Source organism: Ammodytes marinus, assembly GCF_949987685.1.
Source record: "Ammodytes marinus genome assembly, chromosome: 16".
Classification (NCBI taxonomy): domain Eukaryota; kingdom Metazoa; phylum Chordata; class Actinopteri; order Uranoscopiformes; family Ammodytidae; genus Ammodytes; species Ammodytes marinus.
In genome coordinates this window covers 16,138,528-16,165,890 of record NC_137220.1, presented here as the reverse complement: position 1 = coordinate 16,165,890, position 27,363 = coordinate 16,138,528, and the positions used below count along the sequence as shown (strand labels likewise).

Below are 27,363 nucleotides of genomic sequence, written 5' to 3'. Positions count from 1 at the left end.
TCACATACCCAAACTCGCATACCCAACCGTCACATACTCAAATTGAAGTCAAAATGAGTATGAGTAGGACGTTAGTATGGCAGTTCAGACACGGCCATGGTGAGTAGGATGTAGGACGCTAGTATGGCAGTCCGGACACGGCCATAGTATTTGGGTATTCAAATAATCTGATTATTTTATATAGTTAAACAATTGCCAAGAATACATTTAAAGATATATTGTTAAAACATTTCGTGGGCACTTCTTGAGCACATTAAGAAATAGTTTTGTGGAGCCTTTAGGCTTAATCAACTTTGTGTCAAGTAATTTGGCAATGGCTGGAATGTTAGTCATTCATTTATTTGAAAAAGTTACGCACTATAGCTTTAAGAGATTCAAAAATACCTTTTTAAGTTAGGCTATCGCTGGTGGACAATTTTTGTCTGTTCCATTTTTTAAAAACTTACTCATACATATCTGAGGCTCTAGAACAGGGTTTCTCAACGGGGGCGGTACCGCCCCCTGGGGGGCGTTCGTACAACCTAGGGGGGCGCTGGGACCAGACTGGGACACGAGAGTTTTTTTTTTTTTTTTTTTTTTAAATAAATATATTTTAAACTTTCTTAAAAATCTTATAAATCTTTTGACTGCAAAAATAGGTTACCTGAAATAAACAGCCTATTTTAACTTTTCATGTTTCTAACCCCTCGACCTCTTTTTAACTATTCTCTCCTATGTTCTGCGGTCTGCTGACTGTCATTCTTAGAAAAGAGAAGGCTCTGCAGACAGCCAATCAGAGGTCTTTGAGTCAGAATAACCAGCCAATCGAAGCCTTAGCGGCAGAGGAATCAGCCAATCACAGACTAGTATAATGACGTTTACTGATATTGCTAATGCTAGCGCAGCGAAATTCAAACTTAAACTAACTATTGTCTCTGAGGTGGAGAAAACAGAGTAATCAGCCAAAGCATGGAGTAAACTAACGTACAAGCATAACCATGTTAAAGACACAACCCTCATATGTTGGAGAGGGATGATATACTAAACGCTGTGGACCGCGAGAGGCTCACTGAAGCATGTACAGCAGCCCTGGCAACACGCACCGTCTCCATCCTACTCTGCACTGTTAAACTGAAAGCTAAACTATCAGGTGAGGGAGGGGCCGATCGCACGGCTGGATGAAAGGTTTGCTGCATTTAAAAGCCTTCACGTCTTCACGTGCGGTACAATGATAGTTTAACTGGGATTATTTTGTTTTAATGATAAAGGGAAGCATGTTTGTTGTTATCATGTAGTCGCAATGCGTTAACTCCTCCTGTCGATCATTCACTGTGTTAGTTTCCGGTATTGTGCCGTAAAAATAAAAGCCCCCCGCGATATTTCTTTTCTTTTCTCTCCTTTCCCTATCTATTTTTTTACTCAGTAACGCAGGTGATATAAAATGTAACGAAGTACAATACTTCACAAAAAACATACTCAAAGTAAAAGTATAGGTTTTAAAAATCACTTAAAAAATTACAAGTACACGAAAAAACTACTCAATTACAGGAACGCGAGTAAATGTAATTCGCTACTTTACACCCCTGATTACAACCAATGCTGATAGTGTTTTTTCTTTTCATGCAACCAGCCACCTGACAGTGGGTTAAATCTGCCTATCATAGAACAGGCTCATATTGGGATTTTTTTTAAATAATTCTTATAAGAAACCAAAACAGCACAGAAAATATGTTTTATTGTTGATAGAGGATGTAGCCAAAACATATTCTTAATTGTGTGTGTGTGTGTGTGTGTGTGTGTGTGTGTGTGTGTGTGTGTGTGTGTGTGTTTTATTTATTTTTTTTTTTTGGGGGGGGGGCGCTAGAGTATCTCGGTAAGGTCAGGGGGGCGTTTGCTCAAAAAAGGTTGAGAACCACTGCTCTAGAACAACTAGAAAAACATAATTAACAGGTAAATTAGCACAGTCAACACAAGAAACAAAAGCAGACAACTTGCATGTGTCAGGAATAAAAAAATCTTGTATTTTTTTTTAATTGACAGGGAAACATCCTTCAGGACAACAGTTGGTCATCACACAATACTCAGCAACAATACAATGTAGAGAGTCCGACTGTGTGTCGAGCCTTTAAACACCTCCCCTGTCCCCTGAACTTTTCTCCCTCTCTCTCTGGTACAGGGAATAACGGAGGGTTTATTATTGCAGACACGTTGGCTCTCCTGTGACAGACAGAACACACACCTCCTCCCCTCCTTGTAAGGCTTGGGGGGGTTTGGGGGCGGGGGTGCCTGGGCCAATCACTGAAGGGTTATTTAAAAAAATTAAATAAAGTAAGAAAGAAAGAAAGAAAGAAAATACAAGGCTTTTCAATCATCAAAGTCTAGTTCTGTCACAGTTTGAACCTTCTGGAGTCTGGCTCAGTCAGTGTCAGACTGAGAAAACACTACTTATTACTGTCCTCATCTGTCCGTTACAGAGCATCAGTTACTGAGGCTAACCCCTACTTCAAATATACATCAGTTAATTAGTTTCACTGTCGCCATGTTTAGAGTATCTGGAGGAAAAAGTGAAAAAAGGTTATTTTTTTCCTTTAACAATAAATAACGTCGGTTCTTAACAAAAATAGAACCGACTAGGTTTCCGTTTTTCTCTCTATAAAACTGTATAAAGAGGAGTGCCGTCCTCATACAGTAAATAACCACCTGTAGTATTGCATCGGACAATAAAGCATAGGGTCATTTTAATCAGTATTGTATCACATACCAATTAAGCCCAGTGCAATTAGGCAGTCAATCTACAAATGGAAACATCTGAAAATGCAAATATCAAAATCTCTAAAACATCCAGATGATTCTTTCCCAAAAGCGTTTTTTTTTATATTTATTTATTATTTATTCTTAAATCAGAACATGCAATAGTCAAAAACTGTTTCCTCAAAAAAACAGGATTTTTAAATACGGAGATCCAAAGATCTGTAAATCGTAAGAACAATTATGCAGTCACTCTACCAAAACTGTGTCGATTAATATGGAAATATGCTGTAAGGGGGGGCTGTCCGCACCCAAGTCAAAACGTGAGCTCAGACAGAAAGAGCGCTTTCTTCAGACAACTTAAAATCCTCCCGTCACTGACAATCCGGTGCAGGAAAGAAGACATGCAACGGGACAAAAGCAGTTGCACGGTAACAGTGTGTGTTTTCGATGCACATACTGCATTCAAACAGGTTTGGAAACTAGAGGGAGACTGTGCCATGTTTTACAGGAGGGGCGGACAATGTCACAGAATCCAACAACCAGATGTGCTCTTGCATGTCAGAACTGGAAGAAGAAGAAGGGTGCTATCAAAGGACGAACAAGCTGTGTTCATCAGCAGCAACGTATTCAATGTGTGAATTCTAAAAAGGTCGAGAGCTTTTCCATACCGCGTTTGCATTTTAAGATGCAAACCTCACTATACCTACACCTGAAACTCACAGCAGCAGAACTGTATGTCTGGGTCTATAGGGGGGAGGACAATCAATCATGGGACTGTGCTATAATTCACAATGGTCGAAGGTGACCTGTGGCAAAATGATGCTAAGCTAAAACTTTTTTCCTTACTCCTCACAATGTACATGCATACTGCTTGGGAGACATAAAGCTGATGAGATGATATGATTCATCACTGGCCTCGTGCTTAAACAGTTTTTTTTATGCAGGCGTCAGCACTTCTTTTATAGCCATTGAAAACTCCAGTTAATCAATCAACAATACTTTTTCATTTGGTTGGCGTTAACTATCAAGAAGTATACAATTCTCACCATTGCACAAGTGTGAGAATCACCAGGTCTGTAGAGTGATTAGGGTATACAGCATCAAAGCACTTTGGTCTGCACTCGGATTACTGAGGGGTTGTGCATTTTGTTTCCAATGCCAAATCCGACAAACATATAAGACGCTGTCCCAGCCAGCTGCCCTTTACTATGGGATCAAGTATCCGATTCGCTGCTGGACTGTGTAACTGCGCCAAAACCAGACTGTGCACGAAACAGAATAATAAATATATATATATATTATATTGTGCTGTGTCAGAATAAAAGGTATGGCTTGGTATTAGAGAACATTCAGTACACTGGAAGGAAAAAAAATCATTCTTTGTCGTTCTCGTCTCTGGGGGTAACATGATTCAATATGTGGTGCATGTTTTAATTAAAGGAGAAGTAAGTGATATTTTGTTGTGCATATACACGTTTAGTCTCTCTATATTCATACTGCAATCACTTAAACAGCATGTGCAGTTCATAACACTGGTCTCCCAGTCATTCAGCTTTACGGTTATTGCCAGTTAAAGTTTTGCGTATCCCGCTCGTTTTTACCCAATCAGGAGACAGAGCGCTATAAAGAGGCGGGTGTCTGTGCCCGTGAACGATGACTCGCTGCTCTCCATCGCGGCACTATCTGATCAAGACGGCTGTGCATTCACGTGGTGGTGAGGGAGGGGACAGGAAGTTAGCTTAAAGGACCATATCACTTAATTCTCATTTAACATTACTGATATGTAGGTAACAAATAAGGTAATATCTCATGCTGATCTAATGTGGTGAGTTAGTAGGAGAAAAAATAAAACTAAGGGGGTGATAGAAACTGAAAAATTAGTTATATGGAGTCCCCCAGCAGAAATGCAAGTCACTCTTCTGCTCTCAGCAACACCACCATCACTCTACTCTAATGCTTCCAGCCACACACCTGGGCTAAGTACCTACAGTAAAGTAGCATTAACACTAGAGAAGAAGTACTCTGGTATAAAAATGGGTGTATATCATATATAACAGTTCTACAGTATTTTACGAACACAAGAATGTGGTTGTTTTATGTATGGATGGATGTGACTATATTCTTCACAAGTACTGTATATATTATTATTGCACTCTGGCTACACATATTTAGTTAAGTTAGTTAGTTTGGTTGTCTTTAGATGTACAGAACACAAAGTGGTGTCAGAGCTGATCCAGCTTGAAAACAGCTGTAGAATTGGGCTCAGCGACGTCAGGTCATAGTTTTTGTTGTTGTTGTTGTTGTTGTTGTTGTTGTTTGATAACACTATTTATTTTGTAATATTTTCCCATGGCAATTTAGCTGCTTGCAAGATACAAGAACAGTACCTTTTAATGTGTTGCCATTGATTCCTTTGAACAAAAATATTCCCATTTAAATTGGAATTTGATTGGATTTGGTTTAGCCTGTGGTATCGACAATTTGGCCCCGAACACATTTACACAAAATGATTAACTGTACTCAGTGTGGGGAGGTACTGTAGGTGAGGGAAACACATCTCAACAAACAAATTTAGCTTTCATAACTGAGCCCACTTCTTAACACTGTTATTTAGACATCAACTACAAAGAGACATCCGAGACAAAGCTACAGACACACAAGTACCCCTGTTCTCGTTTTTCTCTTTTTTCAAAATAGAAAAATAAAATCCCACTCTTGGACCCCAACTAGCCTGTCTAGAGGAGGGTTCGAGCTCCATCCGCCGCGCCCTTCCGCTTTGAAACGAAAAACATTCACAAGAGGACAACAGAGGGAAAAAAAAACGAGCAACTTGAAATTCAAATTTGTGTGCAAAAACATTTTAGATCTCTATAAAAATATGTGCATATGGATAGAGCTGTTTTTAATCTCACCAAATACAGTATTTTCCTTTATTTACACTGCACAGATACACAGATAAACATACACTACAGCTCTGCCCTGCTCCCCCCCTCTGTGTCGTCACAGACGTAAGAATAACATGGCCAACTTCCATGACAACAGGTTTGACAAATACTCGCACATAGGAAAAACACAAATAGGCTCACTCTCTCTCACATACACATATACACACACACACACACACAGTTACGCGCACACACACACACACACACACACACTGCTGCTCTGATCAATGTGACAGAGGAGCAGAGGAGGGGCAAGCAGAACTTCTGTAGAAAACCTGAAGTTGCATATCCCACAATCCACCCCCCACGCTCGCATTTCACAAAACCACTTCCCGTAAAAGGTCAGAGGTTATCAGCCAGACGCTGCTTCCTGATTGGCTCGCGTGGTTGGGGGTGGGGGGGACAGTGTGTCAAACAAAAAAAACTTTGGCTACGAAGTTAGGTGGCTTTAGTCCTGGTGTGTTCTCAGTACAAGTCCCAGACACACCATGTACAGTGGGTACTGTTTGACTGGTACAGCCCAGTGGATCTGCTCTCTTCCACGCTGGGAAAAAGGAATCCATCGTCTTTTATTCTAGGACAGGACTGTACCAGCGTCTCTGGAAAGAATAATTCATGTCTTTTTCAGTATTCATTTAAACAAAAACTTTAAAAAATAATAATAAATCCCTTCCCCTGTAAACTCCTTTTTCTCCCCAGTATCTAGTAGCTCTGCTGAGGTCAGCCGCGACCCTTCTACTCCAATCTTGGAGATTTTGGAACCAATGAACTAACTTCCTGAAGGCAATGCTTAAAAAGTTCATTGGGCGGTCCTCCGATTCTTCGCGCTGAATCCCGCACCGCTTCCCAGTCTGCTGTCGAACGGGGAAGAGCAGGAGGCCGCCGCGTCAGCCTCCGATAGGCCCGCCGACAGGCCGTGGCTCATGTATCTGGACTGTGGCTGGTCGAAGGTGAACTGGGGGAGGGGCATGTAGTCGCCTGCCATAGGGGAATGCCTCGCGGCCGGGGAAGGGAGGGAGCTCGTCTGTGAGAAAGGCATGTTGGCGTTTGGGAGGAGTGGTGCGTGGGGCTGGATGAAGATGTTGGGGCTGATGGGGATGTGGCGGTGGTGTGTGGGTGTGGGTGTGGATGGGTGCGGGGAAGTGTACATCTGAGGGTGGGTGGGTGTGGACGGCCGGGAGACTGTGAGCATGTGCGTCGGGGAGTGTCCCGGCATCGGCACGTGGAGTGGGGTGAGCGGCCTGTGCATCGGGGAGGAGCACATCATGGTCTGTGACTCGGCTGAGGCGTCTGGAGTGTGCGTGTTTGACTGTGTGTGCGGGCTCAAGTCGTAGGAGGGCGTCCTGCGTCTCAGCATGGTGCTGCAGTCCGCCAGTTTCGGGGGCGAGCCCGTCTGGGGCTGTTCCCTCTCTGAGGGAGGGTGGATGGAAATACAAGGGGGACTCATCTTCTTCTTCCTGTGGCCGCCCCCCACTGACTGCACCCTGGTAGGGAAGGCCTGTTTCTCACAGCGCTGGGTGAAGCGCTGTTCGTCAGCCTGCGGGAGGCAGACCTCGATGGAGTGGCGCCGCTGGTCGTCGGGGAAACCGGCGGACAATGACAGCGACGAAGGCTTGTCCATTGAGCCCTGGTTGTCGGTGCTGAAACCCTTCCTAAAGTCACGGTCCTTCAGCAGACTCCTGGAGCAGGTAGGCAGAAGCAGGGGAGGAGGAGGAAGAGGAGGAGGAGAGGAGGAAGAGTCCAGAGTGTAGGGAGAGAGGGAGTGGCTGCGTCCCGCCTTCCCTCCTCCTCCTCCTCCTCCTCCTCCCTCCTCATCATCGCCATGGTGCCACCACCCACTGCTTTGGGCCGAGCTGGTGATATGACACACCTCCTCATCCGCTGGGTCGCAGAAGGCAGCTGCGGCGGAGGGCGGCCGGGGTCTCCGCAGGCTGGCAGGGCGCAGGGGCAGGCGGGGGGAGGGAGGGGGAGGGAGCAGGAGAGAGGGGGAAGGAGGGGGAGGGAGGAGGGGAGAGAGTGGAGGGAGAGGGAAGGCAGACGGATGAGAGAGGGCAGACGGGGAGCAGGGGGGGAGAGGGAAGGCAGAGGGGGAGGAGGGGGGAGGAGGAGGCAGCGGGGAAGGGGAGGAGATCTGTGGCGAGAGTGGCGAAGGGGACGGGGGAGGCAGACGGATAGGGTTGGGCCTCTCTTGTCGCTCGCAACCCTGGGACTCCACGGAATCCACCTTGACGGCAACCTGCAACATAAAAAAAACACCACCGCCATGACACTTTTCTTCAATACAATAAACCTAGCCTTAATTGAAAGGTGGCATATGATGTTCATGTAACTAGTTTCTTTCAATGTGTGAAGTTAGATAGTGTTTGTAATTTACCGATAATTAAAGGTGTTCCACAGAGATCCATTTTAGGGCCGGTGCTATTCACCATGTACATTAATGATCTTGTGTCTCTTGTCAGTGATTGTCAAATAGATCTGTATGCTGATGACACTATTTTGTACTGTGTTGTTGACTCTGTGAAATCAGAAATTGAAAAATAACAATTTTCTTTTAAAGCCACTACGAGTAACTGTGTCCGTTGGCGGCCCCTTTGGACAAAAGCGGTAGTATTTTTACGACGTCCGCAGTCGTAAAGCTGTTTTCTAGCTTGTGCCGGGCGTGCGAGTGTCAAATGGTTAGGGCGCAATATAGTGCATGTCCGTGTGTTGAAAGTGTGAGGGCACCGGACTCTTTTCGGCTCCGTGAGAGTGGTTAGTGACACTGCTTCAACTAATGCCAGTCAGTGCCACACACACCTGATTGCAATGAGTTGATGCAGTGTCACCTAACTACTCTCACGGAGCTGAAAGATTACGTGTCCTCACAGAAAGCGAATGAACGAGAGACGGCAGTTAGTATGGATCACGATGAGGTAATGTGTTTATGTTGTTGTAAATAATGACTATTTCAGATGAATAATGGTAATCTGATGATGGTGAGGCAAAGTAAGCTTTGTGTTAGTAACGCTCATTCATTTAGGAGTAAACACTGCAGTCTAGTTCGCTCCCGTGAAATTGTGTACACTCCCTTTTAGCTTTTCTTCATTGCATTCTCTTTTTTTTCTTTGATGGTTCAGCCCAGTTATCAGTCATTATGACGACAAATAACTGTCTCAAACAAGGCTCCCGCTCCCCTTCCCTCACCTGGAGGGATAGGCTTCTCAAATCGCGTTGCTGCGCCACACTGAAATCTGCGACCAATAAGACTATGTGACCATAGAGCCTGCATGCGCGAACCGAAAATCGGACTGGGTGTGCGACCAGACCAAATGCAGTAATAAAAACTATATAAAAATGTCTTTCTTTGCACTGATGGTCTTGTTTGCTGTTAAAGGTCATTTATGATTATCAGAGGAAACTGAGGCTGTTTAAAAGATATTTAAATGTTACTCGTAGCTGCTTTAATGCTATTCAGGATGCTCTTTTTTCTCGGAAACTAGTTCTTAATAAGAGCAAAACAATATGTATGTTGGTCACAAGGCGAAGGTGTATTGATAATTTTCTCTGCATAACTGCAGATAGATTTTCTATGGAGAAAGTAAGCAAATATAAATATATTGTACTTAATTACAACATAATTTATATTGTTTTAATAGGAATAGATCTGGCTTCCTTATAGTCTGCAGAAAGAGGGTTATTGAAGCAGTCTTTTGATCAGTTCTGGACTATGATCTATAAACATGTATCTGTATCTATTTTAAAATCGTTGGATACAGTATACCATTCAGCCATTTTATTCACGGCGTTGGCTACAAAGCTCGTCATCGCTTAAAAGGTAGCTTGGCCCTCTCTATCGATTATTGATCCTGAATCTAACTGCCGGTTTGAATCTAACTGCATGTTAGATTCAGGGGTATCTTGGGGTGTGTGTATCACAGTTTTAGTTAGGTTGGTAATGGGGGATTGGTATGACTCCTCCCCTTATGACAACATATGGGGAAAATATCTGAACGGCAGAGTGGACTTTTAGTTATTAAAATATGTTCTGAGGGCCGCATTGCATGCCATTGGTTCTCGCGGCCGCCCAATCAGAGACAGCAGGAGGCGGGACATGGATTATTTCAAATGTTTAGGAGGCTTGGATTATTTGTATTTTTTCTAGTGACATCACAACACATCCCAGGAGATCATAATGACATGTTTTATGTTAAACTTTATTATAAAATATCAAGATATTTAAGTTTTCATAATAAAGTAAGGCTTGTTATTTAACTAGCTATCTACACTAACTAATGTGAGTTAGCTAACTTGCAATGCTAGCTAAGTAGCTCATGGCAATGGCTCTTTCTAAACATAAGGACATTGTTGCAAATGTAATAATGTTTTATATTGTACTATATTAGATGATATCAAGATATGAATGAATTAAATGCTGCTTGTTTCTTTAGAGTCCCTCTTATTTAACTAGCCATTGATGTAACTTGCAACATTAGCTATCTAGCTCATAGCTATATTAGGATCATAGCTAATGTTAGCTTATCCATTACTTATCTTAGCCTGATTAAATTTGTACCTCTAATATATAATGTTAGGTCTAAGGACATTTTAGCAGGAGTTTACTTTCTGCTCTCAGGACATTTTGTCATAACTACATGCAACGAGCACCTTACAGTATTTCCATGCAGCATTCATTTGCTGCTCTTTCAACTTTACTGTGATACATTCTAATACTGCTCTAAGAGCACCTTACAGTATTTAAGTGGAGCATTCATTGGCTGCTCTTAAGGCACCTTTGCTGTGATGCATTCGGAAAAAATCAAATAATCCAAGTCCCGCCTCCTTAAAATTTGAATTAATCCATTTCCTGCCTCCTGCTGTGTGATTGGGCGGCCAAGAGAACCAATGGCACGCAATGCTGCCCGCAGAATTTATTTCGATAACTAAAAGTCCAATCTGCATCTGAATGGGGTGTTTGAATAAAGGTTTTCAGAAAGTTGAATGAAGATAAAAAAGAGGGTAGTTTATCTTTTGTAATTTGGAAGTCTCTTGTATTAAAGTGTATGCATTTTGCACGACAGGTGACCTTTAACATTGTAAAATATGTGGTTGTGGCGGAAATGGGGTCTCTCACCTGTCTGTTCAGGGGCCGTGGGGAGGGGCTGGGCGTGGGCGGGGCGATGCGGGGTGGGGGGAGGACGGGAGATGGCCGAGGGTGAACGGGGGAAACTTCCGGCACCTGCAGCAGCACGCGTCTCTCACATGGCTGGGAACGGACCGACGTCATTGAGCCTGGAGATACAAATGAACAGTCATATACAGGTGATTCACTCCAATGCACGTACTACAGTATTTCAATGCTCAATGCTTATAACCCATGCTTTCTTGCAGGAAATGCATGCACATTTAGGGTTGTACAATCACATACACACATTCTGAATAATTCCAATTACTTTAGGATCATTTCAATTGCTATATTTAAGGGGTTGACTGTCAAAGTACAATATTACAAACACTTTATTTTGATGGCTAACAAGTAGAACATTTGAATAACATTTACACTGTCTTCCAATACCCATACTTCTCTGCTATTTAGTATGGTAGATTTAGGATGTCCCAATTCTTGTGGTCTGATACAGCCTGCTTAAAAATACCCCGGATGCCCTCCTACATCCGGTTGGGATATTTAGTGTGAAAATCAGCAGGCTATTTTGGGTGATTCTGAATTGATGTCATATTGACAGAGCCTCCAAGTGAAAACAAGATCAAGGCGCTAAGTTATGATGAGATAAATAAGTAAAAGTATGTCCCAATTGTAGCATACTGCATGCTTACTAGACATGTTTTTATGATCATGGTTTTGATTCATTTGCAATTCCTTCAAATCTGGTTTCAAAATAAAGTGTTTTCTGAGAGAAATAATGCACACAAACGTTATTAGTAGCGGGTCTGGTCTGATTGTCAGGGATAGAGTCATATACAGTAAGGGCAGGTTGCTGGTGGGTAACATCCTGGTTACATGAACAGTTCCATGTGACTGTATTGACATAATTATGCCAGGGAGAGTTTAGGTCCCGATAACATACTCTCTGGTGATCATGTCCAAAGTAGACAAAAATTTGCATTGCAAAGAGAAGACAGAGGGAGTAACTCCATCATCATACATTCAAACTGTGTTTAATAACTACTGTTATCTGTGTGTAACCAGGATCTTAGGCATTCTGCACACACATGACCAGGTCCAGTGCACCTGCGAGTTCAAACATAATCGCAGTAAAAACAGGTCAAAACATTGGCAGCAAAGTCAGAGCTGGATCTTAAACAAGTTAATTTTTAAGTTTTTACTCTCTGGCCAAGCTGTAAAGTCACTGGATTATAAATATACCACTTTTAATCTTTCAAAACGCAAACAACAGACAAAGCACCACAGCCGTGATGATTACTTTTTCCTCATTTTTCTTTACATATTTTTTGAAGTATTCTGACTTTTCAGCTGGGCCATCAAGTCAAGCGTCATTCTGTTGGAGTATTAAGGGATTCCGCAGCTGAGCGGATGAGCCTGTGTGAAGGCTGCAGAGGTTCACATGTATCAGCTCATCCACTGCAGTGTCAGTACCTTGGGACAGAGCTGGGCCTGTCCACAGCCTGGCCACAACATGCCATTAGAAATCTGACTGCGGATAAAACAGCGCTTGTCAGTGCTTGCTTAGAGAGCAGTGTTTTTCTCAGCATGTTTATTCAGCTTCTTATTTGTCTTTTGTCTTTTTCCTTCTGTTTAAAGACCCAAGCTGGAACTATAGAAACAATGAAAGCACCATGAATATCACGTAATACACAAAAGTGTTTACCATTGTTGATCATCTGCGACATGGTTAAAGGGGGAGTCAGTGATTCCTAAGAAAGCTTGTTGTCAAAATCACTTTTGGTCAGAATCAGTGAATATCTCCTCACGATCCGCTACTTGTCCTTACTGTTTCGTGCTGGGAAGAAAATCCAGTGTTAAAGCATTCCCTAGACGGGCATGTTGCTAGCTACAGTGGACCCCCTTTGTTTACACACCAGTTTACAGAGCCTAGGCTGTGTATTAACACCAGATTTAATTTTTCCTCCGCATACACACAGTAGGAACAGATAGCGGATCGTGAGGAGATAATCACTGATTTGGACAAAAAGTGATTTTGACAACAAGAATCACTGACTCCACCTTTAATCACCAATGCGATAACAAGATACAAAAAAACCTTCCACTCTGCCAAAATTGACTCTCAAACTTTGATGTTTACAAACTATCCCACTGCAGCTCTGAGCCCAGTTCCCTCTTGTTTATCCCTCCCCCTTGATTAGCGCTCCTTCACTTTCCCAGCAACAGAGAGTTAATCAAAGCAGCATGCTGTGCCAGAGCCTGCAGCTGGTTCCGTCTCAGTCTGAGTTTGAATATTCATCTCTGCTGGAGCCCAACATGTATTTTCTTCTGCTAGTAAGCTACACATATCTGTACTGGGTAACTGCTCTACTACTACTTTACTTGATACTACGATTTGAGAATCTTGTCATATTAACTCAAGACTCATGGTCATTGCATATACTGTAGTCCAATGCTAGAAATATAATCACTTGCAAGCAATGCAGGGTACTCCATGATTAACATAATTAGCTTCCCAAAGACTGAAAATGTGTTGACTTGTGGGACTGATTGGCTGTTGTCTCCCGTCGGGGGACTGACAACTTGCAACTCTAGTTTCCATATTTGTCATTCTGTGTCTTGATTATTGTCTGTAACCAACAGCTGTTTGTTCCCCCCCCCCCAAGAGAATTCAAAATACAGGATCAGGATTTGAATTCCCCGAAGGTTTCCCATTTTGCCAGCACTCTAAATTCCTCCTAATTGGGGCTTTAACGGCACTAAATGGCACTCTAGTAGCTTAACACACATTTGCCCCACATGTAGTTAGCAAATGGGAGGGTCCAAAAAACTCCATAGAGACCTCATACTCAGACTTAAAAAAATATGCACTTTAGTATTAAGTAGTTTTTTTTTAACATGATTGGCAACTGGGTCTGTTAGAACAATATCAGTGACTCCATGCTGATCTCATGTCGTATGTGTTATATATAGATCTAAATGCTGAACAGATGAGTTACCTGAATGCTGGTGCTGGGGACTGAGATCTAGCTCCTCCAGAGGGTAGGGGGCGCTGGCGGGCCGTACGGGCTGGAACATGTAGCTGTCGTTAGGCAGAGAGTGCATCCTGGATACAGACATCTTCCTGGGCGACAGCAGGTCCCGGTCCCTGTACTGCTCCTCTTCGTCCTGCAGGGGGAGACAGAGACCACACAGCAGTTAGTGTTGACAGTGACTTAGAAAGCAGTTCATCTGCATAGTGCAATATACTGTTCGTATATAGGTGCATCAAAAATAAAAATAATGTAATATTAATGAAAAGTAAAAAATGTTCTGTCATTTAATTAAATTTCTTTAAACTTTCATATTATTCTATATTGTTCTATTCTTTTTTGATTGGTTTTATGTAATATTCTATTTTGATATTTAGATTTTTATTCCAGTAATCATCAAATCAGTTAAACGAAAGAAAGGCCTGAACTATTTTACTTTTTTTACAAAATATTCACATTTCTGGACTTTTCTATGATTTTCAAATTAGTTTTAGATGCACCTGTATTGTTTGACAATGAATGCATAGCAGTGACTGTATTTAGAAACACTTACCACGTCAATCTAAGTTCTTGCATTACACCCCAAATTGAAAGTTTGCTGACTGACTTAAGAGGCCAGGTGTTTTCCCTTCCTACCTGTCCAGGTGAATGTGGACATGGCCCAACATAGGTCCCTCCTGCTGAACTGCTGCTGGAGGTTATGCTTAGTCTGCGCTCCCTCTCCTCCCTCTCTTCCTTCTCCAGAGCCATTTCCAAAGCGATCTCCGCATCCATCTCTGCATCCTCTTTGGCCTCCTGCAAAAGTAGATGTATTTCACTTACTTCTCCTTTAATTACTCCACGTTACAGTGAATGTCAATGTGTCCAAGTAAGTCCAAAAAAAAAGGTTACGTGACAGAACATCCAATGTATCTCTCTTTACCTGTGGCTATTCACAAAGTGCATTGTTTTCCCCACACACACACACACACACATGTACACATTTCTTAGATGTGTCTTTGTTACCAGCTTTACTGTACCTTGTTGCTCTCCTCAAGGTGCTTCATTAAAACAGCCACCACCACATTGACCAGCACAAACTGAGCCATGAGCACAAAGGTGACAAAGTAAATTGGAGAGATCATGGGCAGGTAGGAGAGACAGTGGCGCTCGTCTTCATGACACTCCCTCAACGTGTCCTTCGAAAAGACACAAGAGAAAGACTTGGTGAGAAGGAGGGACAGAAAAGAGAGAAAAGACAACAAAAGAAAGAAGAGAGAAAAAACTGAAAGTGAGACACAAACAAACACACACACACACACACACACACACACCATCACCATCACCATCACCAGCTGGTTATGCTCAAAATAACTTTCCAATACACCAGAGGCTATACAGCAAAACTTTGAAATCGTAACTGGTTATATAACCATGGTTATATGATATTGGGCCTCATTTCAAATTTCACAAATTTTTAAACATGCAAGAATTTAAGTAGAAAAAAGGAAAAATTCTTAGCAGAAGAATAAACATGTTAACACTGCCGTCCTGAGAAATACAGAGAGAATTTTGTAGAGCTGATAGGCTTAATCAACTATTTATGTCAACTCATTTGGCAATGGCTTTCATTCATATGAAAAAGTTACACACTGTAGCTTTAAAGATGATTATATCATCCCTTTGTAATTTTTTGATAGAGCAGAGGTCAAGATGTAAAAGTGTCAACATTGCTTAGATCTAAGCCACATTATTATTCCATAATTGGTTTTGGAGGTCATTGCATTTTCTCTGTGTCTGTGGGATAATCTTGACACGTAATATATGAGTGAGTGAATATGTCTGTAGATAAGAATGTGTGTGTGTGTGTGTGTGTGTGTGTGTGTGTGTGTGTGTGTGTTTGTTTTTTACTTTCATAATCCCATTCCAGTTGTCTCCGGTGGACACTCGAAACAGAGTGAGGAAAGCCATCCCGAAATTCTCAAAGGTTGCGTGACGACTCAGACCCTCACACGGGTTGTTGTCGTTGCACTCTGATCAACACACAAAACAAAGACAGACATCAGTCACACTACATAATACACATGGTGGTTAAAAAAAAGCATACATTAAACAGGGAGAAAATAGTATGAATTATCATAAGTGTCAGTGTCCCCACAAGTGTCTACCAAAGCACTGGATACACAAACAGATGCTAAGCAGTGTGTGTCTCTACAGACGTGACAGAGAGGACAGGAGAAGAGATAGCTGTCTTCCGGAGGACATGGAAAGTCTCTCCCAGCATCAGGGTCAATTTGACAGCAAGCCCTCGGGAGCCTGTTTACAGAATCATAGCAGCCTCCAGAAGATACCTTCCTTCGTTTTGAAGGGCCCCGGTCACATTAAAGCAGGAAGCTAGAAGGAGAGACTGAGACAGCCCTTAAGGGGGTATTATGTACCTTGTTTTTTGATTCTAAGGATCAACTGCTGTGTGTATAGTTTATAGGAACTGAAAATGCAATCAAACTCCTCCGCGCCAGCTTACATACAGCAATCACAGCTCTCTGATGGAAAACAGTGACAACCCTTTTATGGGAAATGTAGGACATGAAAAGCAGAAAAGGGGACGTGTTTTGAATGTTGTTAAGTAGTAAAATGTTGACTCCTCTTGTCTCTTGAAAAATGTATAAAAACGAGGTGAGGAGCCAGAGAAGAAAGACCCTGACATACTGTAACGTACTGTGCCAGGATAGGTTCAAAAGTGGGTAAACACAATATGACAATATGTCTAATGTTAAGTTGGTGTGGTAATGTTTCAAGCCTGTTCCAAAATATAACTCAGTCACATGTATAATTGAGCTTGGTAAGCCCTTAAATGGCATTTAAAAAGCGAGGCACTGACAGGGGGAAAAGGAGGCTTTTGGCATGTCTAAAAGCATTTGTCAGCGGCTTTTGCAAAAGGCATAAATTGTGGCATAAAATGGACAGGGATTTATTTTTTATGAAAACTGAAAAACACACATCCCCTTGTTTTTTCCAATGTGACGAGCGGCAGCAGGATAATATTCCACAGAGAGAGCGACCTCTTCATCACCGAGTTGTTTTCATTTCGTCCTCCCGGATGCTATTCCTTTTTTTTTTTTTTTTTACTAATCCCCTTCCTTCACACTTTGTTTTGCTCTCAGAAAAAAAATGAATTTGATGAAGCTGGCCTATTGAGGGAATGGTATGTAAATAAATGTGATCATGCAAATGTGATTTATTTTCCGGTTATCAGAGAGAGAGAGAGAGAGAGAGAGAGAGAGAGAGAGAGAGAGAGAGAGAGAGAGAGAGAGAGAGAGAGAGAGAGAGACAGAGACAGAGACAGAGACAGAGACAGAGACAGAGAGAGAGATACTGTAAATAGACAAGGAGACAGATGGGGGGGGGGTTAGAGAGAGAGCGAGGATTGAGCAGGAGACAGTACAGGGAGGGAAGTATTGCCGTAAGCCGTGACTGTTGTAGAGATGAGTGGATTTTTCTTCCGTGGTGCATGTGTTCTTTATTTCTGCTGGTAGTGAGTGAGTGAATGTGAGTATGTGTGTGTGTGTGTGTGTGTGTGTGTGTGTGTGTGTGTGTGTGTGTGTGTGTGTGTGTGTGTGTGTGTGTGTGTGTGTGTGTGTGTGCTGGTATTAACCATGTTGTGGGGACATTTTTTTCTCTTCCCACAGTGATATTGTGGAGACGTACCTTCCTTTTGGAGACAAGGGAAGTCCCCTTAACGCAGTAATGACATTTTAGGGTGAAGACTTGCATTTTGGGTGAGGGTAGACTTAGGTTTAGGATAAGGTTAGGGTTAAGGAAGTAGTGGTTATGGTTAGGGCAAATATCCAGGAAATGAATGTAAGTCTATGTAATGTCCTCGCAAGTGATGAAAACACAACGTGTGTGTGTGTGTGTGTGTGACTGACCCAGTTTGCCAAAGAGCTCCACTCCCAGTGCTGCGTAGATGAAGAATAGTAGCATGAAGAGGAGACCAAGATTTCCCACCTGCAAAAACACAACAATCCAACTATTTAGCTCGTTTAAAGCAGCAGGGAATAAGAAGGCATTAGGATTGATATAATTGTATGTATTCCATGTTGACGGTAAACACTAACCATGCACTTACCGCTTCGAAATTCATAAAATTGACACTTTTTTCTGTGTTTTTTTTTGTTGCTATTTTAGAAATCACTTAAAGCTTTCACATTTTTTTTGTCAAAAGCTTGAGCTTAGTTAGTTATTGATAGCAATCCTGACTGCAATAAAATAAACATGTACTTCCTGAGGCTTCGTCTTGCATCATACCTTCACAAAAAGTTCCCCGCGTATTGTCTTTTATCCTACATATCTGTTCTTGTGCCCTGACGGTTCTATCTGTCCCTTGACATTCAGATAAAATAGCAGAACAATGGAGTCCGTCACTGCGTGTGTATCACAATCTTTAAGTGCATCTGCTCTTTGCCTTAAAAAAAACTGTGCCAGGGACCTGAGCTACTCCCAGGCACACTTCAAAAGAAGCGAGTTGACTGGCTAGCAAATACACTTCAGTGAAGAAGTAGGCTGTACATTCTGACTGTAGAGTTTTATTCTTTACAGGCAGCTGAGATCAACGAACGCGGTTTTGAATCTTTCATTTTACCGATTTTTCTTTGAACCCCTCGTGTACTCCTCTGCACCATCCGCTGTGCTCGCATCTAAACAAATCGGAGCCCATTAGTAACAAAATAGATCGACGTCGGGGGTTATTTGTTGAGAACTGTCTGTGGTTATTTTTAACCACATTCAAATGTTAATAAGACACTGCTCAATGATGTCACTTTATTCTCACACATGCTGTACTGTGCGATGTGTTTTTGGCATTTGTTGTCATGCACCTTTAATAATTAAAAACCAAGTAGAGAGCACTAGTTCAGCTGTAGAGAGCTAGGAAGGGGGGGAGGAATGAGTCTTGTAACCCCGGAATTCCACTGGCTGCGGGTGCGGTGTCCAACGGTTTTGCTCCGTGCGCTCACGTCCGGCAATACCCACCGGCTCCGTTTTCAAAGCAGGCACGGCCAGCTCCGCTGAACAGCTGGAGTCGCGAGACCGAGGAGTTCCCGTGGTAATAAAAGTGACGGGCGATCGCTCTTGATAATATGATTCTCCTATATGGTATTTACACAACAACGAACGCACGGAAGGTTATTATTCCCATCCGAACGAGTAAAAGAACAGTGGACATGCTTGTATGTGTCTCTGTTTTGAGAATGTCACCTGCAGTGAACACCGAGTGTCTTATTTTGAAAATTAACCGGAGGTTTTATTGTTTTGTCGGCGCTTGTGTTCCTGTCTATCTCGATGTGTTCTGTGCTAAATTGATGCGGTGAGCTCAGGCATCCGGCAGAAATAGAAGCACTGCGTATTTCACCGGAGAGCTGGAGCAGCAGCGGAGCAGAGAGACGGCGCAGCGGCCGTGGTGGAAACTCACCCACTGACTGCTCTTAATTCTATTTTTGTTTCTGCCGTGCTGGAGCGGAGAAGGACCGGAGACGCAGCCGGTGGAATTCGGCCTTCAAGGTCACAATACAAATTGTGTTATGTGGATGGATTTGACAATGAGTTAAATATTCATCAACAGTCATACACCTTTCAGTGAGCTATCTATTCCAAACAGTACCTTCATATTTACTATTTTCATATACAAAAAAAAACAATACAGTATACATCATGAATAAAACAATAAACAAAATCTCAGTTTATTCTAGTTTTGAGACCCTACAAGGTCTGTGTTTACCTGCGGTAGCGCTTGCATGACGGTATCCAGCAGAGCTCTCATCCCCTTGGCCATCTTTAAGAGTTTTAGCACTGCGAGGAGAATGAGCCGTTTTATAGGTTAGTTGTGGCTGGTTTCAAGTGGCCCACTTCACTGCAGAATTTACAACGGCACAGTGACGGCAAAATACAAGTGTTGCAAACCAACAGCAGGGGGCCATTCTTAAAATGCTAGCAAGCATTTGTGACGGATTACTTTTATAAAGGTGGAGTCAGCAATTCTGGAGAAAGCTTGTTGTCAAAAAAATAAACTTTTTGTCAGAATCAGTGAATTTCTCTCAACAATCCGCTTACCTGTCCGTACTGTGTGAGCGGCCCGCGGAAGAAAAATCCTTATGTTAATACACAGCCTAGACTCTGTAAACGTGCATGTTGCTGGCTACAGTGGGCCCCCTTTGTTTACATACCTGTTTTACAGATCCTACGCTGTGTATTAACACCAGAATTTTTTTCAGTGCACATACACTATATACAGGTAGTGGATCGAGAGGAGATATTCATTCATTTTGACAAAAAGTGATTTTGACAACATCCCCAGAATTGCTGACTCCACCTTAAATTTAAACCTTGATTTTAAGTATATGCGATAAAAACATTGGTGAAAAGAAGTGCCTCACAACACAAAATAATGCTTGTGATATGTCTGTCTGTAGTGATGACAAACTTACACAACAAGGACTTCCTGTAACTGTATACAAGACAAACGTGTGTGTGTGTGTGTGTGTGTGTGTGTTTCTACCTCTTGCTATTCGGAGTACTCTCATGATTCTGATGATGGTAGGATTTATGGGCAGTGCGGAGCTCATTTTCAGCTCCTCCAAGATGATGCCCATGATGGACAGCGCCACTATAGCGATATCCAGCTGATTCCACCTAAACGCAGAAAAAAAATGGAGACATAATATTCAATCAATAATAAACCATTACAGTTTAGAGCATTTTGGGAGTCATGAGGCGGAATCACTTTCATCCTGTTTTTTTTGTTTTTTTACCTGTCTTTGAAGAACCTGTGTATGCCAAATGCCAAGAGCTTGAGCAGGGCCTCGATGACGAAGATAGCGGTGAACACGTAGTTGCAGTACTTGAGAACCTCCTCTAAATACTGAACATACACACACACAAACACACACACACACACAAACACACACAAACACACACACACACACGCACTCGTAAATTAAACATGGAAGGAACGTGTCCTGAAAGCAGTTAACAGCTTTTTTCGTTCAGAAAGGAAATAAAAAATAGATGTTTGGAAATCATGTTGTTGCCTGAGGGCAAATACAAGAAAAACACCCTGTCTTAGTACACTTATACTGTATGTACGGGAGGAGAGTATATTTTGAAGTGGGCAAAGTAAAAAAAATGGCTGTGTGTGTGTTTGTGTGTGTGTGTGTGTGTGTGTGTGTGTGTGTGTGTGTGTGTGTGTGTGTGTGTGTGTGTGTGTGTGAGTGTGTGAGTGTGTGTGTGTGTGTGTGTGCGTGTGTGTGTGTGTGTGTGTGTGTGTGTGTGTGTGTGTGTGTGTGTGTGTGCAGTCATATTACCCGTGGTTGATTGTAGTGCTCAATGCTCATGGTGAAGACATTGATGCAGATGATGAAGGTGATGAAGAGGTCCAGGTAGTGGCTGGTACACAGTTGGTGGATGGTCAGACGCACGGGGGAGTAGTCCGCATAGTAAGGCCTCTGCTTGGCCTCTGTAGCACACACACACACACACAGACACACACACACACAGAAACACACATACGCCAAAGACGACACAAGGAGAGAAAGATAATTAAAACACAGACAGACAGATAGAGTGCCACTGTGAGTAACTGTGCCCTGAAATGTAAATATTGCATGACTTCAGTGGTGTGCACAGGAGGGTGCAGCGGGGCCCGGTGGTGACAAAACAAGATATGACCCTAACAAAATAAAATAAAAAAAGATGAATTGCCTCTTGAATAATTGTATTCTTGTCAGGGTAGAGAGGTCTGGGAAAGTAAAAGAGTCCATTAAAAGCCAAACTACGGATTTACTATGACATAAAATCACTACCAGTCAATAATAAACAGACTATATAGACTGTATAAGAAATCTCAAAGCTGATGTCCATTAATATATCTGTGTTGCAACAGGATGTGTACTCACATGTCCATATTTGATCATTTATGTATGTGTGTGTGTGTGTGTGTGTATGTGTTTGTGTGTGTGCGTGCGTGCGTGCGAGGGGGCATATATGTCACCCTCCCATGTACACCATGCCCTGTCTATGTTCTGCATGCTGTCATGCCTTTGATGAAAAGGGTAATGGTCTATGGTTGAGAGAGGGGCAATGCAGGGTATGTTCAGCAATGTAATATTTCACACACAGTGACATTATTGAATTACATGTTTTCAGAGTCGCACCAATCGATACTATTTATCCATCTCTATTGCTTCACTGGTCAAGTTCATTTGAATAGTTGCAGAGCATGACTGTCATGTTGAACACACCCTTGAAGCCACTCACTTTCAATGACACTACTGCACTCATTTGTAACCCCATTAGAAAAATCGCAATAGTCTTTTGTAACTTATTGGCGCTCTGCTCACACCATATACTGCCTACTGCCAACTTTTACTGTAAATCTGAGTCTGAGCCAATAAAAGACCATTTGATTCTACCAATGTTTCACTATTACTCATCTCAACATATAATTACCACAATAAAATAACAATTGCGATTGAACTCGAACTTTATTTTTTTATTTTTATTTTTTTTTGCAATAGGTGGTGTGTTTCTGAGGTTCCATCATTTGCTTCTATTGTCTAAATCATTTTCTGATCATTTTCATATTTAACCAATGATAAATAACATTGTCAAACAGCTCAATGTTTTTCCCAAGGTGTTTTTTGCAGGTATAAGCAGCCAAAATGTCTGCTATGTTTCTGAGTCTGCCCGTCAAAGCATATTTTTTCAGGTAATATGTCCTTCTTCTGCTACAAGTCTGGTGAGACACTTTTGGGGTCAGGGTCGAACATGCATTCCGAGGAAGGGGGAAGGGGGCTGTGGCATTTTGCCGATCAAAAATCTTGCGTGCAAACAATTTTCCTTTAGACACATGGGGGGAAAACATCAACCTCGATCACATGCAAAAGGTGCCGTAAAAGGTTTTCTTTACACAGTAATGAAATCCATTAAAAGTTTCAATTTAGTATGGTCCTCGTTCAGTTTAACATAGGACTGGGTGGTAGAGGACCTACATTTAAAATAGAGACCACCCACCACTGTATTACTGCTCTGATTCTTTCCCCCACGACACTGGTGGCAGTTATATAATTTGTGAAGTGAACAGTTTCATACAAATTTTCAGCTGAGAGATTGGTAAGGTTGGCCCGGTTTTCGAAAAGTTTTCCATGCAGTGCAGTTCCATGCATCAGACTGACGTAGCCTACGCATTCCTGTCAGTGATCAACCACTGTTTGCGTGAGCTAGCCAGCCCGTCTAAATCTTCCTCTTTTAAAAAAAATATAGAAGTCTAAATATAGTTCCTTTTTTTTCTTTACATTCTCTTTCTCTTTTTTTCAGGCTCTGAAAGCAGGCAGTGCTCAGAAAAATAGACTACCGACCAGCCCCTCCATTCTCCTTACTCCTGCGCTTTTTCTCGATCATTTTGAGCCTCTTCTCTTCCCGTAGGCGCGCCTCCTCCTCTTCCTGGTCCTGCCGACACTTGTGGAAGTTCTCCACGACCACGCCCACAAACATGTTGAGGACAAAGAAGCTGACGATGAGGAGGAAGGAGATGAAGTACAGCAGCATCCAGGGGTTGTGGTTCCTCACGGGCTGAAGCAGAGAAAGAACAGTAGAGGAGACAACAAGATTCATGTTGTCAATAGTTTTCTATTTACACACGAAAAATGACAAAAATCAAACTATTTAAATCGGAGTGCGCGATATATACAGTATATCGTCCACCATAATATCTTATTTTGTTGTTTTAACGAGGTGTGAAATTACAATATTGCCAAAAAAAAAACCCAACACAACGAGATATTATAATTAGTCAATTGAGGACACCATTCATTGCAATAAGTTTAGGTTATTTGTGCTTTTGAATGGGTTACAGCAGGCAAAGGATGCAAATCCCAAATGTCATGCTGCAAAGCCAATGTGAGCAGTGGGGATGATCTGAAGAGTCAGTGTGTTTCAAGAATGAGGAGTAGAATGGGCTACAATACACATAGGTTTGGAAGCAGGGACTACAGATGAAAATGAGCCTGCACGACTAAATCTGGCATATTTACATGTTGAACTCTGTTAATGTGCCCTGTCCCTTCTAAATCAAGTAACCTAAAAGACCATAAACAAATGCTTGATACCGGGGGCCTGTTTCAGGAAGCAGGTTCAGTGCAACTCAAAGTCTGTTACTGCGGCAACATATGCCATGAGTCTAACCTGCTCGCTAGGTGGTTGGACCGACTCTAAGTTTGTTGTCACTTTATACTGCAGCACCGACTGAAGTGTCACAACGCGTCCCTGTACAGTTTAAAGCAAAATCACTCCATAGAAATCTCCATAGGGATGTTTTTTTATCATTTCCTTATGATTTTACATTTGATCGATCATTTATCTGATCAGTATTCTCAGCCCTTGTGTCGTTCATAGACGGCCACCTTATACACTCTGAACATGCTCATTCAGATTACTTAGCCTAGGCCTATTTGTGTTGCATCTCATTATTTGTTTTTATTAACAGGAGTTTTCTAGCATCTCTGCCACTGAACAAATTTCTGTCAGGTTGAAAAGTAACGATGCGGCTGCACGCGATCGTTACAGTTCACCTGTGTGATCCCACAGTCACAGAAGAGCCTAGTAAAATAGCATAATATGAATATAGAAATTATTAAATAATTTAAACTGTGATCACTTGAGGAAAATTGATTTTTCTCCAGCTGTCACCTAATTTATCTGACCCTATTGTCTTTCACTCAAGGAGCGACAGTGCGTTTACTGCACAGTATTAGCCTATATAGCTTGACTACATATTATAGCCTACAGCGAATACAGAATGCCTCGTAGTATTCTTCATTACCTGTTGGTCAACTCCTACTGCATCCAGCCCGTCATACATGATGTTGACCCAGCCATCCTTACAGGACAGCACAAACAAAGACATCAGAGCCTGGGGAGGATACACACACAACATAAGTAATACAAAACAACTAGTACATTGCATCTTTTGAGCCTATTCTTGATTGTTGTATTGTGTTTGTTGTACTATTACAGGTCTGGGGGGGGGGGGGACAATATTACATATTTTTTTATAACGTATGAAAGTGCATAAGGAAATGACAAATAAATTCATCTTGAATCTTGTTTAAAGGTGCAATATGCATGTTTACATTTGCAGAGCCTGCCGTTAGTTTGCTAAACACATTTGACAAACATGACATTTACTATCTTAGAATTGGATCATTTCTATCATTACAAACCACAACTAAATTATTTTGAGGCCCCTGGAACCAAATGTAAGAATACAATATGTTCGTAAACATAACAGCTGTAAAACAACAGGTATAGTTTTTGTTTGTTCCAGCCAGGGATCCAATTTTTCCAGTGAAGATGTTTCTTTATTTAGTAATGAGAATAAACCTGAGTATGCTAAGTACATTGAAACTTCCCCTGTACCTGGATCAGGTTGTCAAAGTTGTACTTCCTTCGTATCCAGCGGTAGCCGGCCTGCAGACAGTCAGACTTGTTGGTGATGTTTCTCGTGTCCAGACCTTCACATTGGAAGAACTTCCCTTTGAACAGCTAGGGAGAGAGCGAGAGAGATAGAGAGACAGAGAAGCGGAGAGAGAAAGAGAAAGAGAGAGAGAGAGAGAGTTAGAGTGAGAGGTCTGCGGGGCTGTTTTGCCATTTACACATTATCTCAATTGCACCGCAGAGCTTTTACACATCCATCTGTGAATGCCAGAAATAAAAGGACCTTTCATAGAGCACATTCTTATGAGTGCTGAGTTAAATGCTGGCCTGAGGGTCATGTTGTCCCGTTTCACACTTAACCTGATCGTCCTTCTTTCAAAACTCACACTCTCTAGGAACAAAAGCAAATTGTCAGGTCACTAGTTCCAATCCTCCCTCGAGCCACAATCACAGACGCAGCTGCTCAACAAGATTGACATTTAAAGCTACAAAGGGTAAAATGCTTTGTAAGCAAGCTTAGAAAAAGAAAATGACAAAAGCAGCTTTATCAGTGTAGCTTGTATGTATTGGCTATGGAATACTGACGTGTCTGTGTTGGACAAAATGGTGGCTCGTATAAAGGTGGGGTAAGCGATTCTGGAGAACACTTGTTGTCAAAATCAGTGAATATCTCCTCATGATCTGCTAACTGTCTGTACCATATGTGCACATAAAAAACAAAATCCAGTGTTAATAGACAGCCTAGGCTCTGTAAAGGGGTCTGTAAACAAACAGTATGTAAATAAAGGGGGCCTACCATAGCTAGCTAAACGAACTTCAAGAAATAATTGACAATAAGCATTCTCCAGAATCTCTGACTCCACCTTGAAGGAAAACAGCAGTTGTGTTTGTGTGTTGCTGTGTGTGTGTGTGTGTGTGTGTGTGTGTGTGTGTGTGTGTGTGTGTGTGTGTGTGTGTGTGTGTGTGTGTTTGTGTGTGTGTTTGTGTGAATTCAAACTACCTGCACCCCCAAGATGCCAAAGACAATGAAGAAGGCGCAGCAGATGAGGACAATGTTCCCGATGGGTCTCAGAGAGGTGATGAGCGTCTCCACAACCAATTTTAATCCTGGGGCTCGGCTGATCACCCTGCAAAACACAAACAAAGACAAACAGTTGTGGGTTGTTACTTACTAGCAGCATATATAGTCCAGTACCTATTACATTGCCCCCTCCCTGTGGAACTCTCTACACATACACGTTCGGGACTGTATTCAAATCATTACACATTTACATGCTGATTTGGTAACACTTTACAATAAGGGTACATTAATTAACTTTTACTTTATGATGAGTCAAGGCTTAGTTAGCATAAACTAAGTGTTTACTACATTTCTATTACAGTTTTTTTCATGCTTAAAAAGCATTAACTGAGCAATTAACTAACTGTTACGTTAAATCAATGCTTAATGCTTGCCTTTGCTTTTGTTTGTTGTGTGTCAGTTTTATTGCTACGCTAATTTTCTTGTGTGTACTGGTTTTATTGTAAAGTGTCCTTGAGTACATTGAAAAGCGTTATATAAATACAATGTATTAATATCATTATTACGAGACAGAAAAACAAGTGATAGAAATAGACAGAAATAGGATGGGAGGATTCTTGTATTTGTCGTGCTTACATAAAGCCATGCAGTATATGCATGCATCCCCCCCGCCCCCCCCACTGAAAAAAATAGAGAAGAAGATTAACAATATCAGTGCAGATAAAAATAGAGCGTGTAATATACCTCAGTGGGCGTAATGTGCGTAGCAGGCGTAGGACTCGGAGGATGCCCAGGATCCTGTTTCCACCGGTGTATGCCAGAGACACCAGAATGTCAACGAGAGACACAAACACCAATAAACCATCCAGAACGTTCCAGCTGGACTGCAGGTAGCTCGGTGTCCCAAAGCAGAAACCCAGAGCTAACACCTTCATAGAGGGGGGGAAACAAATAGCAAATATTTTGGATTTATCAAAAACACTTGTACACGCTGTAAATGAATCCTAACTAGGATGAATATTGATGCAGAATTAAACATGGTAAAAAAAA

The 27,363-nt window shown here is 42.0% G+C and overlaps 1 protein-coding gene across 1 annotated transcript in view; it reads right to left on the bottom strand.

Moving 5' to 3' along the window:
- Positions 1-6,474: 6,474 nt before the first annotated feature.
- The window catches only part of cacna1ha (calcium channel, voltage-dependent, T type, alpha 1H subunit a), a gene marked incomplete at its 3' end in the record, with an annotated part of 61,179 nt that continues 40,290 nt past the window's right edge, over positions 6,475-27,363 (bottom strand). Inside the window, exons 21-36 of the mRNA XM_080043640.1 lie at positions 27,058-27,242; positions 26,293-26,419; positions 25,275-25,400; positions 24,679-24,768; positions 23,216-23,429; positions 21,164-21,315; positions 20,612-20,721; positions 20,359-20,492; positions 19,582-19,652; positions 17,735-17,813; positions 15,717-15,838; positions 14,846-15,004; positions 14,463-14,621; positions 13,794-13,962; positions 10,786-10,943; positions 6,475-7,911 (exon numbers count right to left, since the gene is read on the bottom strand). Coding sequence (XP_079899766.1) covers positions 6,475-7,911; positions 10,786-10,943; positions 13,794-13,962; positions 14,463-14,621; positions 14,846-15,004; positions 15,717-15,838; positions 17,735-17,813; positions 19,582-19,652; positions 20,359-20,492; positions 20,612-20,721; positions 21,164-21,315; positions 23,216-23,429; positions 24,679-24,768; positions 25,275-25,400; positions 26,293-26,419; positions 27,058-27,242 — 3,492 coding nt within the window. The remainder of the gene's footprint in view (positions 7,912-10,785; positions 10,944-13,793; positions 13,963-14,462; positions 14,622-14,845; positions 15,005-15,716; positions 15,839-17,734; positions 17,814-19,581; positions 19,653-20,358; positions 20,493-20,611; positions 20,722-21,163; positions 21,316-23,215; positions 23,430-24,678; positions 24,769-25,274; positions 25,401-26,292; positions 26,420-27,057; positions 27,243-27,363) is intronic.